This window comes from Dipodomys merriami, unplaced genomic scaffold (assembly GCF_024711535.1).
Source record: "Dipodomys merriami isolate MVZ:Mamm:240054 unplaced genomic scaffold, mDipMer1.0.p SCAF_7, whole genome shotgun sequence".
Lineage (NCBI taxonomy): Eukaryota > Metazoa > Chordata > Mammalia > Rodentia > Heteromyidae > Dipodomys > Dipodomys merriami.
Window position 1 is genome coordinate 65,708,726 of NW_027206290.1, and position 17,027 is coordinate 65,725,752.

Sequence of the window (17,027 nt, forward strand, 5' to 3'; positions counted from 1 at the left end):
AGTTCAAAGCCAGCCAGGGCAGTAAGGCCCATGAAACTCTTATCTCCAATTAACCACCAGAAAATTGGAGGTGGAGCTGTGGCCTACAGTGGTAGAGCACTAGCCTTGAGCAAAAGAGCTCAGGAACAATGCCCAGGCACTTGAGTTCAAGTCCCATAACTGACCAAAAATAAAAATATATATTAAAAAATGTAAAAAAAAAAAAAAAAAAAAACCACTCAGCAAAGTCTCCAGAGAAACCCCAAAATGGCCCTGAGGGGACCCTAATTCAAAGGAGCTGATGCCATGAACAGCATGAAGAAAGGACTTCTGATCTTGACGGGCAGGTCCTTCACAGATAACAGCACTCTAGAGCACCAGAGCCTGGCATGGGGGATGCCTCTGATGAGAAGCAGACAGGAGGAAGGAGGCCTCAGAGGGTGCCCTTTCCTCCCTTCAAATGCCACACCAGTCACTGCCTGGTTAACATACTGAAGTTTAACTTTCTTTAGAAGGCCATGCAATTTTGCAGGCCCATGCCACCCCTATTGTTGGGCAAACAATCTAAGGACAAAGATCAGTGATTGGCACAGAGAGCTGGCCAACAGGGATAATGTGGGAGCACTTCACTAGCTCCCCTAACCAAAAAGCCACCATGTGACAAGACTTGGAAGGCAGAGACTCTGCTCAATGCCAGGAACAAATCAGTATTCGTTCAACAAGACCCTGACAAAACTAACAGTTGGGAGTTAGTGTCTATGTCTGTCCCTTTTCCAAACCAGAAGAATGGCTGGCTGTACTTAATCACTCACATAGCCTCCAGGACCAGTCAAGACCTGAAAGTTGTCATAGCACATGTAAGTGCCAAGCTGTGTGGATGATTTTTATACTCCATTTATGTGATTCTAAAAATGATTCCAAAGGGTGAAAATTGTGATATTAACCAAAACTGTTTCCAATGGTTTAAAGAATTGTTATTTGCAGTGAAAATTTTTACAAGATTCATTTTAAAAGAATTCTTCGCCAAAATCAGAGCCAGTGGCTCCCGCCTGTAATCCTAGCTACTCAGGAGGCTGAGATCTGAGAATCAAGGTTCAAAGCCAGCCCGGGCAGGAAAGTCCGTGAAACTCTTTTTTTTTTTTTTTTTTTTGGTCCGGTCATGGGGCCTGAACTCTGGGCCTGGGTGCTGTCCCTCAGCTCTTCAGCTCAAGGCTAGCACTCTACCACTTGAGCCACAGCGCCACTTCCGGCTTTTTTCTTTTTGCTTATTGGTGCTGAGGAATCGAACCCAGGGTCTCATGCATGCAAGGCAAGCGCTCTACCACTGAGCTACCTTCCCAGCCCCAGTCCGTGAAACTCTTATCTCCAATAAACCACCAGAAAACAGGAAGTGGTGCTGTAGCTCAAGTGGTAGAGTGCTCTCCTTGAGCTGAGGGACAGAGCTTGGGCCCAGAATTCAAGCCCCACGACAGACAAAAAAAAAAAAAAATTCTTCGCCAAGCAGTGGTGGCTCACACCTGTAATCCTACCTACTCAAGAGACTGAAATCTGAAAATCGTGGTTCAAAGCCAGCCAGGGCAATAAAGTCCCCTTGAGACTCTTAGCTGCAGTTAATCACTCAAAAACAGGAAGTGGAGCTGTGGCTCAAAATAGCCTTGAGCAAAAGAGCTCAGGGACAGCATCCTGGACCTGAGTTCAAGCCCCACAACCAACAAAACAAAAAAGAAAAAAGAATTTCTCAGCTGAGTGTTGACCCTGTCTCTAAAACAAAAAAGTCTAAGGATACAGTTCAGTGGTAGAACACAAGTTTAACCATGGGTTTGATCCTCATCATGGCAGAAACAAAAAGCCAACGAAGAAACAAACAGAAAGAAATCTTGGAAAAGCGGAGCACCAGTGGCTCACACCTGTAATGCTAGCTACTTAGGAGGCTGAGATCTGAGGATTGCAGTTCAAAGCCAGGCCAGGCAGGAAAGTCAGTGAGACTCTTATCTCCAATAAACCACTAGAAAACCAGAAGTGGCACTGTGGCTCGTGGTAGAGCGCTCGCCTTGAGCTGAAGAGCTGAGGGACAGCGTTCAGGCCCAGAGTTCAAGCCTCACGACCAACAAAAAGAAAGAAAGAGGGGGGGAGGGAGGGAGGAAAGGAGAGAGGGAGGGAGGGAGGGAGGGAGGGAAGAAATCATGGAAAATTGAAAATCTTCATGAGCACTAACAAGTGGCCTTGCTCAGAGCCACATACTATGTGGAGTAAGAGAAGGTTCTGAAGTATGGAGAATGACCAACAGGTGCTAGAAGAAATGATTCTAGATCACTGTCAGGCCCTCTCATAGCTTAGCATGTTCTTTCCCTAGGCAACACTCTTTAGTAAAGGCAGTAAATGATTAGCCCCTACCCCTTTTACATGAGAGGACACTCCTTTGGGACAGGTATGATTATATTAGGCAGCAAGATCCCCAAAACTTCCCAGGCTATAAAAGTTCACCTAAGACAACAGCCGGCACTTCTCCTTTGTGAGAAGGGGTCTTGCTGGTCCCTTTGCTGGTAATAACCCTTTTCTTTGTTCTTTGTACCTGAATGTCTGTGTGGTTTTGTGGCAAAATCCAATTTACTTTGACTTTCACCAAAGGGCATGTCTTCCAGGCAGCTGCTCAGCTACTGGGAACCACATCTTGTTCTCTCCCATCTTATGCTCTCCTGGGAGTTCCATTCAAGGATGCCCCTTGTGACCACTCCTAAGGAAAGGGTTCAAATCACCAGCCATACCAAAAAGATTTTTTCCACTGATTCAACATACTTACTTGAAACTGTTTTTATATTCAATATTCTAAAAGATGTATTTTGCAATTTTTCTGATTCATACCTACATAAGAAAAACAGGTAATATTTTGGTTTTTTTATTTCAAAATTAATCAATGCAGAGGGTTTTGGGTTTTTTTTTCTTTGTTTATTTGTACTGGTGATGCTGGTAGTGTTTACTGATTTTGGTAAGTGATCTGCTGTATCTCCAATGCAATGCAGAGGCTTTTAAAATCTATGAATTCTATATACTTGAAGGCAGTATTATATAACATGAGAGGAAAAAAAGAGACAAAATTAGAAGCGTATCATACTATTAACCTATCTGCACCTAAACAGCTATGTAAGCTTGAGCAAGAAAGTTAAACTCAGCTGAGCACTGGTGGCTCATGCCTGGACAAGCTACTCGGGAGGCTGAGATCTGAGGATTGCGGTTTGAAGCCACCCCAGGCAGGAAAGTCCATAGGACTCTTATATCCAATACTACCTGACAAAAAGCTGAAAGGAAAGCCATAGCTCAAGTAGTAGAGTATGAGCCTTGAGCAAAATTACTCAGACAGAGCTCAGGCCCTGAGTTCAAGCCCTATAACCAGCATATAAAACAAAGAAAAAGAAATAAAGTTAAATTCTCTGGGCTGTGGTTTATTCTTCTCTAAAAATAATAATCTCTTAGGTTCCTTCTAGTCCTAGCATTTAACAGGAGCAATTTAACGTGCGTGTGTGTGCGTGTGTGTGTGTGTGTGTGTGTGTGTGTGTGTGTGTGTGTGTGTGTGTGTGTGTGTGTGTGTGTGTGTGTGTGTGTGTGTGTGTGTGTGTGTGTGTGTGTGTGTGTGTGTGTGTGTGTGTGTGTGTGTGTGTGTGTGTGTGTGTGTGTGTGTGTGTGTATTCAGGACCTGGGTGCTGTCCCTGAGCTTTTCTTTTGCCCAAGGCTAGCAAACTACTACTTAAGCCACAGCTCTACTTCCAGCTTTTTTTGGCAGTTAACTGAAGAGTCTCACAGGCTTTCCTAGCCAGGCTGGCTTAGAACCTCAATCCTCAGATCTCAGCCTCCTGAGTAGCTAGGATTATAGGCTATCAGCACTTGGCTTCAATGTTAAATAAAGAAGAAGAAAAGAAAAGGAAAAAGAAAAAGAAAAAATGCACTTCATCTAAAAAAAAGCACTATATATATATATGCATATATGTATATATGTAATTTATTTTTGTGGGTCTAAAGGTTTGAACCCAGGGCCTAGGCATTGTCCCTGAGCTTTTTTGCTCAAGGCTAGCACTCTATCACTTAAGAGCCTCAGTGTCAACATCCAGTTTTGTGGTGGTTAATTGGAGATAAGAGTCTCAAGGACTTCCAGGCCCAGGCTGGCATTTAACTGTGATCCACAGATCTCAGCCTCCGGAGTAGCTAGGATTACAGTCAAGAGCCACCAATACCCAGGTATAATTCTTTTTTTTTTTTTTTTTGGGGGGGGGGGTCCGGTCGTGGGGCCTGAATCTGGGCCTAGGCGCTGTCCCTCAGCTCTTCAGCTCAATGAAAGCACTCTACCACTTGAGCCACAGTGCCACTTCTGGCTTTTTTTTTTCTTTTTGCTTATGTGGTGCTGAGGAATTGAAACCAGGGCTTCATGCATGCAAGGCAAGCACTCTACCATTGAGCCACCTTCCCAGCCCCCCAGGTATAATTCTTTTTTTTTTTTCTTTTTTTTGTGTTTTTTGGGTCCGGTCGTGGGGCCTGAACTCTGGGCCTGGGCACTGTCCCTCAGCTCTTCAGCTCAAGGCCAGCACTCTACCACTTGAGCTACAGCACCACTTCCGGCTTTTTTCTTTTTGCTTATGTGGTGCTGAGGAATCAAACCCAGGGCCTCATGCATGCAAGGCAAGCGATCTACCACTGAGCCACCTTCCCAGCCTATTTACCAGTCTTAAAGTGTACTACAGTTAGTGCTACATAAGAAGGTAATTGCAAAAAGCAATGCCCAATCATCCTTTGAATAATTAAGGCCTGTCATCTGAATACCAAAAAATTCATCAAGAAAATGAACTGAAGACATCACAGAAAGCCAAGCACTTTCTATAAAACTTTCCTTAAAAGGTAATGAATATGAAATTACTCCTAACAGTTACAACTTGACCAATGAATCATCATCTTCCTACAAAAATCTATCTCAAGCCAGGTGCTGGTGGCTCACGCCTGTAATTCTAGCTACTCAAGGAGACTGAGATCTGAGGATCACAGTTCAAAGCCAGCAGAGGCAGGAAAGACGGTGAGACCACCAGAAAACCGGAAGTGGTGCTGTAGCTCAAGTGGTACAGCGCTGGCCTTGAGCTAAAGAGCTGAGGGACAGGGCCCAGGCCTAGAGTTTAAGCCCCATGACCAATTAAAAAAAAAAATCTATTTCAACCAGCAGCAACAATCACTGACGTGGTATTACAATGTAATATACGCTGCCTTAGGTGTATAAAGTGCATAGAATCCACGCAAATGCCCTATGAAGCACATTTATATTTTCTCAGTTTGTAACTTATATTTACATTTATATTTATTTATATATTTTTGGGGGGTAGGGGTTAGGTCGTAGGGCTTGACCTCTGAGTCTGGGCACTGTCCGGGCTCTTCAGCTCAAGGCCAGCATTCTACCACTTGAACCACAATGCCACTTCCAGTTTTCTGGTGGTTAATTGGAGATAAGAGTCTCATAGACTTTCCTACAGGGGCTGGCTTTGAACTGCAATCCTCAGATCTTAGCCTCCTGAGTAGCTAGGATTACAGCATGAGACACCAGTGCCCAGCATATATTTATATTTACTTATATTTGCATATCAGTTAACATTTATATTTCCCAGTTTAGGAGTCCCTAAACTTATACAAATGATCTGCTCAAGGCTATACAGCTAGTATGAGGCAGGGCCCAGGACTAAAAAGGACCTTATAAACACTTAAGTCCCTGATCTTAATCAGTGTCTTCAGTCAAAATTTAAATTTTTTCTACTTGGGTGTCATCATACACACTTGTATAGCTTTCTGGAAGTGGTAGGTGAGTTTTTAGTTCTTGTTTTTGTTTGTTTTTTTTTGGTCCAGTCATGGCGCCTGAACTCTGGACCTGGGTGCTGTCCCTCAGCTCTTCAGCTCAAGGCTAGCGCTCTACCACTTGAGCCACAGCACCACTTCCGGCTTTTTCCTTATGTGGTACTGAGGAATCAAACCCAGGGCCTCAGACATGCAAGGCAAGCGCTCTACCACTGAGCCACCTTCCCAGCCCCCAAGTTTTTAGTTTTGTTTTGTTTTTTTGGGTCCAGTCGTGGGGCCTGAACTCTGGGCCTGGGCACTGTCCCTCAGCTCTTCAGCTCAAGGCTAGTGCTCTACCACTTCAGCCACAGTGCCACTTCTGGCTTTTTTTCTTTTTGCTTATGTGGTGCTGGGGAATCAGGCATGCAAGGCAAGAGCTTACCACTGAGCCACCTTCCCAGCCCCCCCCAAGTTTTTAGTTTTTTAGTGCAACCTGAGCTACACAGCGAGACTGTCTCAAAAAAATAAGCAAATTTTCCTATGATGTCATTTACTCTCTCTCCATACTGGTTTCATCAATTCACTATAGAAGTCTTCAAAGATATAAACCTCTAATATTCTATTTTGTGTGTGTGTGTGATTTTCAGCTTTCTTGCCTAGTCAGGCTTTGAACCCCAATCCTCAGATTTCAAAGTAGCTAAGATTACAGGTATTAGCCATTGGCACTCAGCTGAAGCTGAAATATTAATAGTACCTCAGCATCTAACCTTCTATTTAACTTCATGGCAAAAAAAAAAATCTAAAATACCCATCAAATTAAGTTTTAATGATATGGAGGATCTATTTTGTTGCTGGTGTATTTTTAATTGGGTTTTTTTTTGGGGGGGGCAGTTTTGTAGTGCTGGGGGTGGAACATAGGGCCTCATTAATGACAATTCACTGTTTTACCTCTAAGTTACAACACCCCCTCTGCCAATCTTTTGGTCCAGATTCATCCTTTTGTTTCCTAAATGTCACTGGAAAAACATGGCTAAGCAAGAAGACAATCCCTCCTAAAGCTTAAATTCCAAGTTTCTTAGTTTGGCAACTCTGCTGCGTCCGTTGGGACTTTAAAATTATAAGCACAGATCCCAGAAGAGAACATTTCCTTTATTAGCAACTGGCTTTAAAAATTCCTTCCTAAGATGCTAAATATAACAAAAATAGCTCTTGACTTTCATAAGTAAATACATTTTCCAGATTATTTTGATGTTAGTGATTGTCTATGAACAAAGCAGTTTTGTCACATCAGTCAAGTAACTGTTAACACTTTGAGTAATCTTTCAAATTTGTCCTAGCACTTTTAAAGAATTGACCTGAAGCCACGTGCCAGTGGCTCATGCCTGTAATCAATCCTACCTACTCAGGAGGCTAAGATCTGAGAATCATGGCTCAAAGCCAGCCTGGGCAGGAAAGTCCATGAGACTCTCATCTCCAATTAACCACCAGAAAACGGGAAGTGGCACTGTGGCTGAAGTGGTAGAGCACTCACCTTAAGCTGAAGAGCTGAGGGACAGTGCCCAGGCCCAGAGTTCAAGCCCCACGACCAAAAAAGGAACTGACCTGAGAATTTTCTCTGGATTCTTCTACTATGAAGTAAGCTAATTCTCATTTCACAATTTATTTCCCTAAGAAGTCATAACAATTCAATGGAACAGCTATTTCTAATGTTTTTAGATAGTAACACAAGGATATTGACAAAGCCAGAATCATGGGGATAGATTTTTCTCCAAAACAGGAAACATAAGTCTGATTTCTTTTTAAAATTATGCATGCGTAAGTTCATCAAAGGCAAATAATGTATTTCACAATTTTTTAATGTACCCTTACTAAAAATCACATACATGACAATTTAGATATACTAAATATACTAAATAAGAGAGTAAAGGACTGACTGCCTTGTTTTGAGCTTAATGGCCCACAAGAGACTAACAAAATGGATAGTTGCTATATTTTAGGAACAGCCTGCACCTAGCAGAACTCACAAACAGGCATCCTTTGGTTGTATAGGTGGTTTAAGTGCAGATGTATTAAGGCACCTTTGGCTGGACAGCTCCTCATGCCCTCCCTACCTAAAACACGGATAGCAAAGTAAAAATCTGTCTGCTTTAAGACAAGTGAGAATAAGTGAGGTCATTCTGTTCAAAGCACAGTATATGCATAAATGAAATATTTTGATGAAACCCCTTTAAAAAATAACATATACTTTAAAAAACAAACAAACAAGACTGTACCCTAGCACCGGTGGATCATGCCTGTAATCCTAGCTACTCAGGAGGCTGAGATCTAAAGGATCACAGTTCAAAGCCAGCCTGGGCAGGAAAGTCTGTGAAATTCTTTTTTTTTTTTTTTTGGGGGTCCGGTCGTGGGGCTTGAACTCTGGACCTGGGCACTGTCCCTCAGCTCTTCAGCTCAAGGCTAGCGCTCTACCACTTGAGCCACAGCGCCACTTCCGGCTTTTTTCTTTTTGCTTATGTGGTGCTGAGGAATCAAACCCAGGGCCTTGAGCATGCAAGGCAAGCGCTCTACCACTGAGCCACCTTCCTACCTTCCCAGCCCCCATCTGTGAAATTCTTTTTTTTTTTTTTCTTTTTTTTTTTTTTGTTTTTGGGTCCAGTCGTGGGGCCTGAACTCTTGGGCCTGGGCGCTGTCCCTCAGCTCTTCAGCTCAAGGCTAGAGCTCTACCACTTCAGCCACAGTGCCACTTCCAGTTTTTTTCTTTTTGCTTATGTGGTGCTGAGGAATCGAACCCAGGGCCTCAGGCATGCAAGGCAAGCGCTCTACCACTGAGCCACCTTCCCAGCCCTGTGAAATTCTTATATCCAATAAACCACCAGAAAACCGGAAGTGGCACTGTGGCTCAAGTGGTAGAGTGCTCTCGAGCTAAAGAGCTGAGGGACGGTGCTCAGGCCCAGAGTTCAAGCCCCACGACCGACCAAAAAAAAAAAAAAAGACTGTAAAACAGGTCCTGTGGAGTGGGGATATTAGAGAGAGGGCAAATAGAGAGACTGAAAGAAGGTGAATACAGTTGCTTTATGTACATGTGTAAAATGGAATAAAGCTCAAGATTGGTTTGGGAAGAAGGGCAGGAGGATGAAGGAGAGTGATGGAGGGAACACGTGTGATCAAGGTATTGTGTTAACAGACATGTTAAAGCCACGCACCGGTGGCTCACGCCTGTAAACCTAGCTATTCAGGAGGCTGAGATCTGAGGATCGAGATTCAAAGCCAGCCCTGGCAGGAAAGTCCGTGAGACTCTTATCTCCAATAAAACTACTAGAAAGCTGGAAGTGGCACTGTGGCTCAAGCAGTAGAGCACAGGGACAGTGCCTAAGCCCACAACCCACCAAAAACAAAACAAAAAACAGACATGTTAAAACATACAACTAACCCATGCAAATTAAACAATGTAGAAAAAAATCAACTGACACTTAATCTTTGGGGAATGGACCCAAAGAATTAGGTGATGAAGGTAAAAGCTATCTCATAAACTCATGGCTGTTAGTATTTTGCTTTGTTTGCTATGTATAATTTGTGGGTGTGTATGGGTATGTGTAGGTGTATGAGGGTATGGGTACCGGGCCTGCTGCTATCCTGAGCTTTTTTTTTTTTCCTCAAAGCTAACATTCTACCATTTGAGCTATGCTCCACTTCACATTTTTTGGAGGTAAAAGTCTCACAGACTCCTGCTCAGGCTGGCCTGGAGCATCAATGCTCAGATCTCAACCTCCTAAGTAGCTAGGATTACAGACATAAGCCACCAGCATCACCTGCGGTGTCTAATTATGAATAGCTTAAAGAAAAAAAAGTAACCAGGTGCCAGTGACTCGTGCCTGTAATCCTAGCTACTCAGGAGGCTGAGATCTGAGGATCATGGTTCAAAGCCGGCCTGGGCAGGAAAGTTCATGAGACTCATCTCCACTTAACCACCAGAAAACCAGAAGTGGTACTGTGGCTCAAATGGTAGAGTACTTGAGCTGAAGAGCTCAGAGACAGTGCCCAGGCCCAGAGTGCAAGCCCCACAATGCACAAAAAAAAAAAAAAAGTTTAGCCCACCAGCTATCAATTGTCCTTTCTCCTCAACTTTTTGATCCACAGAGTCTAACAAGAAGTATGATCTCACCCTAACATGATCTACCATGGTTAGATCTTCAAACATCTGATTACTCATCAGTCATATGCAGGGTTGAGTAGAGATCTCCCAGGCCAGACCAGAATATTCCAACAGGAGGCTTAGAGACTTCAAAATACCTCATCCTTGCAAGGAACTCTAACCTGTACCTAGCTCTAAATATAAACCTATTGTAAAACATTCTGAAAATCAGTATGTGCAGTTCCCCTTGGATGATCCACTGTCAAAAGCAGTAACAGGGGCTGGGAAGATGGCTCAGTGGTAGAGCGCTTGCCTTGCATGCATGAGGCCCTGGGTTTGATTCCCCAGCACCACATAAGAAAAAAAGCTGGAAGTGGCACTATAGCTCAAGTGGTAGAGCGCTAGCTTTGAGCTGAAGAGCTGAGGGACAGCGCCCAGGCCCAGAGTTCAGGCCCCACGACCGGACCCAAAAAAAAAAAAAAGCAGTAACAAAAAGTTGCTTAAAATCCCATTATCAAAGAATTGCACTCATTACCTTGCCCATGTAATTGTAACCCCTCTGTACGGTATTTTCACAATAAAAAATTAAAAAATAAAAAATAAAAAAATCCCATTATCAGGGGCTAGGAATATGGCTTAGTGGTCACAGTGCTTGCCTACCATGCATGAAGCCCTGGGTTCCATTCCTCAGTATCACATAAACAGAAAAAGCCAGAAATGGCTCTGTGGCTCAAGTGGTAGAGCACTAACCTGAAGCAAAAGCAGCACAGGGACAGTGCCCAGGCCCAGAGTTCAAGCCCCAGGACTGGCAAAAATTAATTAATTAATTAAATTCCCATTATCAGCCACAGGCAGGTAGCTCAGGCCTAAAACCCTCACTACTCAGGAGTCTGAGATCTAAGGGTCATGGTGTGAAGCTAAGCAGGAAAGCCATGAGACTTATCTCCAGTTAACCACCTAAAAGCCAAAAGTAGATCTGTGACTCAAGTGGTAGAGTGCTAGCCTTGAGGGGGGAAAAAAGCTCAGAGACAGACAGCACCCATGCCTTGAGTTCAAGCTCCAGGACCAGCAGGCACACAGACACACAGGCCCACACAGGTATACACACACACACACACACACACACACAATCACACACACACACACACACACACACACACACACACACACACACACACACACACACACACACACACACACACAATCCCTCCTTGTAAAACTGCTCTGGGGACATCCTGTACCACATTTTGTGCTTGCTTCCTTCCTGAGTCTCCCTAGCACCCTTTAAATAGTAATCAAAAGAAACAGACTTCAGAAGCAGGTGCTGGGGGCCTGGTATAAGGCAATCGGGATTGGTGGGGAAAGATGATCCTAAGCTCCAGCAAACCATTAATCAAGTGACAACGTGATGAGCCATCCTCCAATGTCCCAGACAAGACATTCTGACTGTTAACGGAAATCTTTGTATTTCTTGTAAGAACATGTAGGCCAAAGATAGCAGGTTGGCAACTTCAGAGTTAATGAGTCTCCATCATTCCGGCCCAGGCTCTGCCTGTTTATTCAACACAACACTGCGTGTTGAATTTTCAAATACGCTGCTCCTGGGCCACTGCTAACTCGAAAAGCACAAAAACTATCACAAAGCGCCAAACCCTTAATGACGGCATTCCATGCCCACAGTAAACTAAAAACACAAACGTTGCACTTCAACCAAAGCGGTGCACGCCCCCCACCCCCATCATAACTGGCTGTGTCCCTAACAAGATGGCCTCCTTACCTTCATCACACACACACACACACACACACACACACACACACACACACACACACACGCCATACCCACACCTGGCACAGGAATCAAGCCCACCATTGGGAGAAAGATCCTCCAACACCTGCTGACTAACGGGGTGGTTCACTCTGTGAGTCCAGAAACCTCTCTGATCACACCCAGCGGATTTAACTTCCAAGAAGGGGCTCAAATCTCCCAGGAGACAAATCTAATGCCTTGATCCCCCGAGCCCCCAAATAATAAGAACCATCACAGCAATAATCACAACGATCACAATGGCATTTTAAGCGCGTGGTCCCGAGTCGTACTCAGAGGCGTACTGAGGCGTCACACTCAGGTCCACACAGGGTGATGGGTGGTAGGTGGGGGGCCGCCCCGCCCTAGCGCACGCCATCCCAGGGCGCTCCTTCCCCGCCGCCCCCCATGTCATTTCAACCCCGTCCCAGAGCGTATCCGCCGCCCGGGAACTGCGGAACCCCGGCCCCCCAAGACCCCGCCGGGCCCCCCCGCGCGGCGCCACTGTGGCCGCGACCCGCGGTTGGAGGGCGAGGCCCGCCCGCAGCACGCGCCCCCGCGGCCCCCCACCCGGGCCCGGGCCGCGCCCACCTTGTCCTCCGGAGGTGCGTCGGGCTCGCGGACTACTCTCTGCCTCAACTCCGTCATGCTGGAGACCTCGGCGCGATGTCGCCGCGGGCCGGCAACGCAGCCACCAGAACCGGCGGCTCGGCGCCGGCTCGCGGAGTGCCTCGGCCGGGGCCGAACGGCGCGCGGCTCCGCAGCGGCCCTACCGCCGCCCGGCTGCGGATCTCAGAGCCCGGCCCTGCCCAGAGCCGCCGCCGCCTCCGCCCTCTCACCCCGACACAGCGCTGTACGCTCTCCTCAGCCTCAGCCGCTCGCTCCTCCTCCAGGAAGAGGACTCGGACCTAGCGCGCAGGCGCACGGCCGCCATGTCCGCTCGGGCTATCCGCCAATGGCGCGAATACCAGAGCTAGGCGGGGCGATGGGGGCGGGACGGAGAGAAAAGAAGAGACGCGTATTGGATAATTACGCGAGGAGGGCGGGAAAAGCGTGCGTTTCCGAAAGAGATTAGCCAATGCAAGCTCCCACCAGGTCGCGGGTGGCAGCCGCGAGCTCCCAAGGTCCTGGAGGTTTGTTGAGGGTAAAAGGCGCCACCCAGAGGTCTAGCCTGATGCGTACCTGATGTCTTCATTCGTCAGCTCTTCCTGCACACACTTCAGGAGATTTTGTAGGTCCTAAATTTATTTATTTATTTTTTGTTTTGGTCCAGTTGTGGGGCCTGAACTCTGGGCCTGGGCACTGTCCCTCAGCTCTTTAGTTCAAGGCTAGCGCTCTACCACTTGAGCCACAGCGCCACTTCTGGCTTTTTTCTTTTTTGCTTATGTGGTGCTGAGGAATCAAACCCAGGGCCTCATGCATGCAAGGCTCTACCACTGAGCCACCTTCCCAGCCCCAGGTCCTAAATTTAAAGCTGAGCACCAGTGGCTCACACTTGTAATCCTAACTATTCAGGAGGCTAAGATCTGAGGATCACCGTTAAAACCAGCCCGCGCAGGGGCTGGGAAAGTGGCTCAGTGGTAGAGTGCTTGCCTTGCATGCATGGATTCCTGAGCACCACATAAGCTGGAAGTGGTGCTGTGGCTCAAGTGGTAGAGCACTAGCCTTGAGCTGAAGAGCTGAGGGACAGAGCCCAGGCACAGAGTTCAGGCCCACGACCAAAAAACAAAAAACAAAAAAAAACAGCCCACGCAGGAAAGTCTGTGAGGCTGTTTTTGTTTTGTTTTGTTGCCTGTCCTAGGACTTGAACTCAGGGCCTTCTTGTGCTCAAGACTAGCACTCTCCCACATGAGTCACAGCGCTCCTTACGGTTGTCTCTGTGGTACTGAGGAATCAAATCCAGGGCTTCATGCATTTTAAGCAAGCACTCTACGACTAAGCCACATTCCCATTCCTTCTGTGAGGCTCTTGTGTACAATTACCCACTAAGAGAAGTGGTGTTGTGGTTCAAGTGATAGAGCACCAGATTTAAGCACAAAAGCTCAGGGACAGCGCCCAGGCCTTGAGTTCCAGGCCGAGGACCGGAATCAAAAGAAAAATGAAAGGACAAATGCTGATTCTTTCCCCTCATCTACTTCTTTTAGCCATAGGGTTGTTTACTAGCAGTCTTCCATGGTGATCAATGGAGTTTCAGTATCATTATGAATTCATATATTTTAAAGTAATGGATATTTTTCAAACAATTGTATTTATTACCCTTATTAATGTTCAAAATGCCCTCTCTTTGGAGCTTCACAAAAGACCTAATTAACATGAAGGTATGAAGCCAGGTGGGGGCTCATGCCTGTTATCCCAGTACTTGGAAGGCTGAAAACAGAAGGATCACAAAGGGCTACCAAGACCAGGCTGAGCAATTTAGGTAGATACTGTCTCAAAATCAAACTTAAAATAAGGGGAAGGGAGGATTACAGAAGATCACATAAAGAATGAAACCGAACTTCAGTCTTCCTTGCCTTGCCAGGCTGTGACTGTAATTACTAAGTGATAATTGGAGCTGAGGAATAGGTGTAGTTAATCTCATTGAATACACATATTCCTTGAAAATGAATATGATTTTCATTTTACAAATAAGATCACAATATTTTAACTTTTTAGCATTTCTGGTGTTTCAGGTGCTGGCTTTAGTGATTCTTAGTGTGCTCCTGGGACTTGAACTCAGGACCTAGACACTATCCCTGAGCTTTTTTGTTCAAGACTAGTGCTCTACCACTTAAGCCACAGCTCTCCACTTATAGATTTTTGTTGTGTTTTTTTTTTTTACTTGTTAATTTGGAAATAAGAGGATCATAGACTTTCCTACTCAGGCTGGCTTCAAACTTTGATCCTCAAATCTCAGCCTCCTAAGTAGCTAGGATTTTAGGCGTGAGTCACCAGTGCCCTGCTCTTCCCTATTTCTTTTATTGAGAAATTTTTCATCAACGTTCATCAAACATCTCTCCTACTTCTAAGCAGTGCCTTGAGGCTGTTCTATCTCCTCTCTCCCTCCCCCCTTCACTTTCACTCACTCTGTGTGTGTGTGTGTGTGTGTGTGTGTGTGTGTGTGTGTGTGTGTGTGTGTGTGTGTGTGTTTGTAGGGGGAAGAGAGATTTGGAGGGCTTGAACTCAGGGCCTGGACACTGTCCCTGAATTAGGTTTTTTCTTTTATTTTGGAGTTTTTATTATTGTTCCAGGTTAGTGCTCTATGACCTGAGTTACAGCTCCACTTCTGGCTTTTTGGAGATGAAGAGTCTCATAGACTTCCCTTCTCAGGCTGCCTTTGTACCAAGATCCTCAGATCTCAGCCTCCTAAGAAGCTAAGATTATAGATGTGAACCACTTGTTAGCGGTTCAGCTTTACTTACTATATTTTAATCCAACCATGTGAGATACTTTCAAAGAGAAGTTGCAATTTCCTTTCCACAACTGTAATCTGATCCGTGGGTTTGGGGTAATTACTGAGATTTCTGGAAGGGCCCTATGTATTCATGATTTTTATGACCAGATTCTCAGGTTTTTGCAACGGTGTGTCAAAGGCACAGAAAAACAGATTTGGAAGAGCCTGGAACTCTGAACTTCATCCTATTTAACAACACTGCACAAATACAGAGCTGGGGGTGTAGGCCCTGGGTTCAAGTCCCAAGTACCAGCACACAAAAAAAAGCCAACCAGCTCCCTGAACCAAAGAAGGTTCTGAGGATTTAGGCTAGCAATGTGATCAAACAGCATTTTTTTTTTCTGTCAGTCATGGGGCTTGAACTCTGGGCCTGGGCACTGTCCAGCTCTTCAGCTCAAGGCGAGCGCTCTACCACTTAAGCCACTGCACCACTTCTGATTTTCTGGTGGCAAATTGGAGATAAGAATCTCATGCTGGGAAGGTGGCTCAGTGGTAGAACACTTGCCTTGCATGCTTGAGGCCCTGGGTTCTATTCCTCAGCACCACATAAGCAAAAAGAAAAAAGCCGGAAGTGGCGCTGTGGCTTAAGTGGTAAAGTGCTGGCCTTGTGCTGAAATGCTGAGGGACAGTGCCCAGGCCCAGAGTTCAGGCCCCACGACCGGACCAAAAAAAAAAAAGAATCTCATGCATTTTCCTGCCTGGGATGGCTTTGAACCACAATCCTCAGTTCTCAGCCTCCTGAGTAGCTAGGATTACAGGAATAAGCCACCATCACCCAGCTCAAACAGCATTTATAGAAGAAAAAAAAAAGAACTAGTAAACATCTAACTGGCTTCAGCCTAGTCAGTCAACCAGCAATGTGTCAGCTTAACTGTTTACAGCTTATTAGTTCCTGGGTTACAGGACCATCTGTAACCAATCAAAACTCAATTACTATCATAACATTCTATAATTGTTTGGTCTCTTGGGCCCAGGGCTAGTACCTGGTCCAAATCTGTAGCATCCTACAAAACTTAATACTATCTAAATCAGTTTGTGTTCTTTGCCAGTGAAACCCGAAGTGTACTTGTCAGTGCAGTACGTTAGGCATATCTAAGTTTCAAAACATACTAGATCCTATAGCCTAAGGGGAACAAATGGACTGGTAGCTAGGCAAGGCTGGTGTTCTGGTTGGGGAAATGAGGAGGCTCTGGTGGGGATGCTTATGGAGCCTAAATGAGAGATCGGGGAGGCAAAGTAGGACCTGCAAGATTTTTGGAAGAGTTGGAGGACAAGATATGTAAATTCCTGACCAAAAGGTATTATAAATTCAGTATTTCCTCAACTCACACAAAAGAGCAAGTTGCTCTGAGTCCTCATCATAGGCAGGCAGGAATGTACCTGCTTCTGGTCTCAGGTGTCCTCCCAGACTACACTGGGGTGAGCCAGCCAAAAGGGCCAGGACAAGCACAGCTAAGAGCTGCACAGCCATCTCTAGGCCACTAACCTTGTGTATATGGCAACAGTAGTCTTGTTAGATCACAGGAGAGCTGAAAAATTCCCAACATATGCTAATGCCATATTTGTCCTAATGTCTTAGTGCATAACATTGCGTGTGATGATGGTGTGTGTTGATGCTAGTATAAACCAGCCCACCACATTACCAGTTGTATAAAACAAATCACATGCAATTATGTACAGTATCTAACACATGATAATGGTTATTGGTCTATGTATTTTAAAAGATTTACATGGTCTTTCTTCATGTTTTGTAAGGAGTCCATATGGTTAGAAGCCCATAGCAAGATCTCATATTTGCTAAAATACTGTGTGCGTGTGTGTGTGTGTGTGTGTGTGTGTGTGTGTGTGTGTGTGTGTGTGTGTGTGTGTGTGTGTGTGTG

The 17,027-nt window shown here is 45.4% G+C and overlaps 1 protein-coding gene across 1 annotated transcript in view; it reads right to left on the minus strand.

The window, feature by feature from the left end:
* Positions 1-12,598, minus strand: part of Cds2 (CDP-diacylglycerol synthase 2) — a 45,675-nt gene extending 33,077 nt beyond the window's left edge. Inside the window, exon 1 of the mRNA XM_070006816.1 lies at positions 12,306-12,598. Coding sequence (XP_069862917.1) covers positions 12,306-12,362 — 57 coding nt within the window. The 5' untranslated portion in view covers positions 12,363-12,598. The remainder of the gene's footprint in view (positions 1-12,305) is intronic.
* Between the last annotated feature and the right edge of the window lie 4,429 nt (positions 12,599-17,027).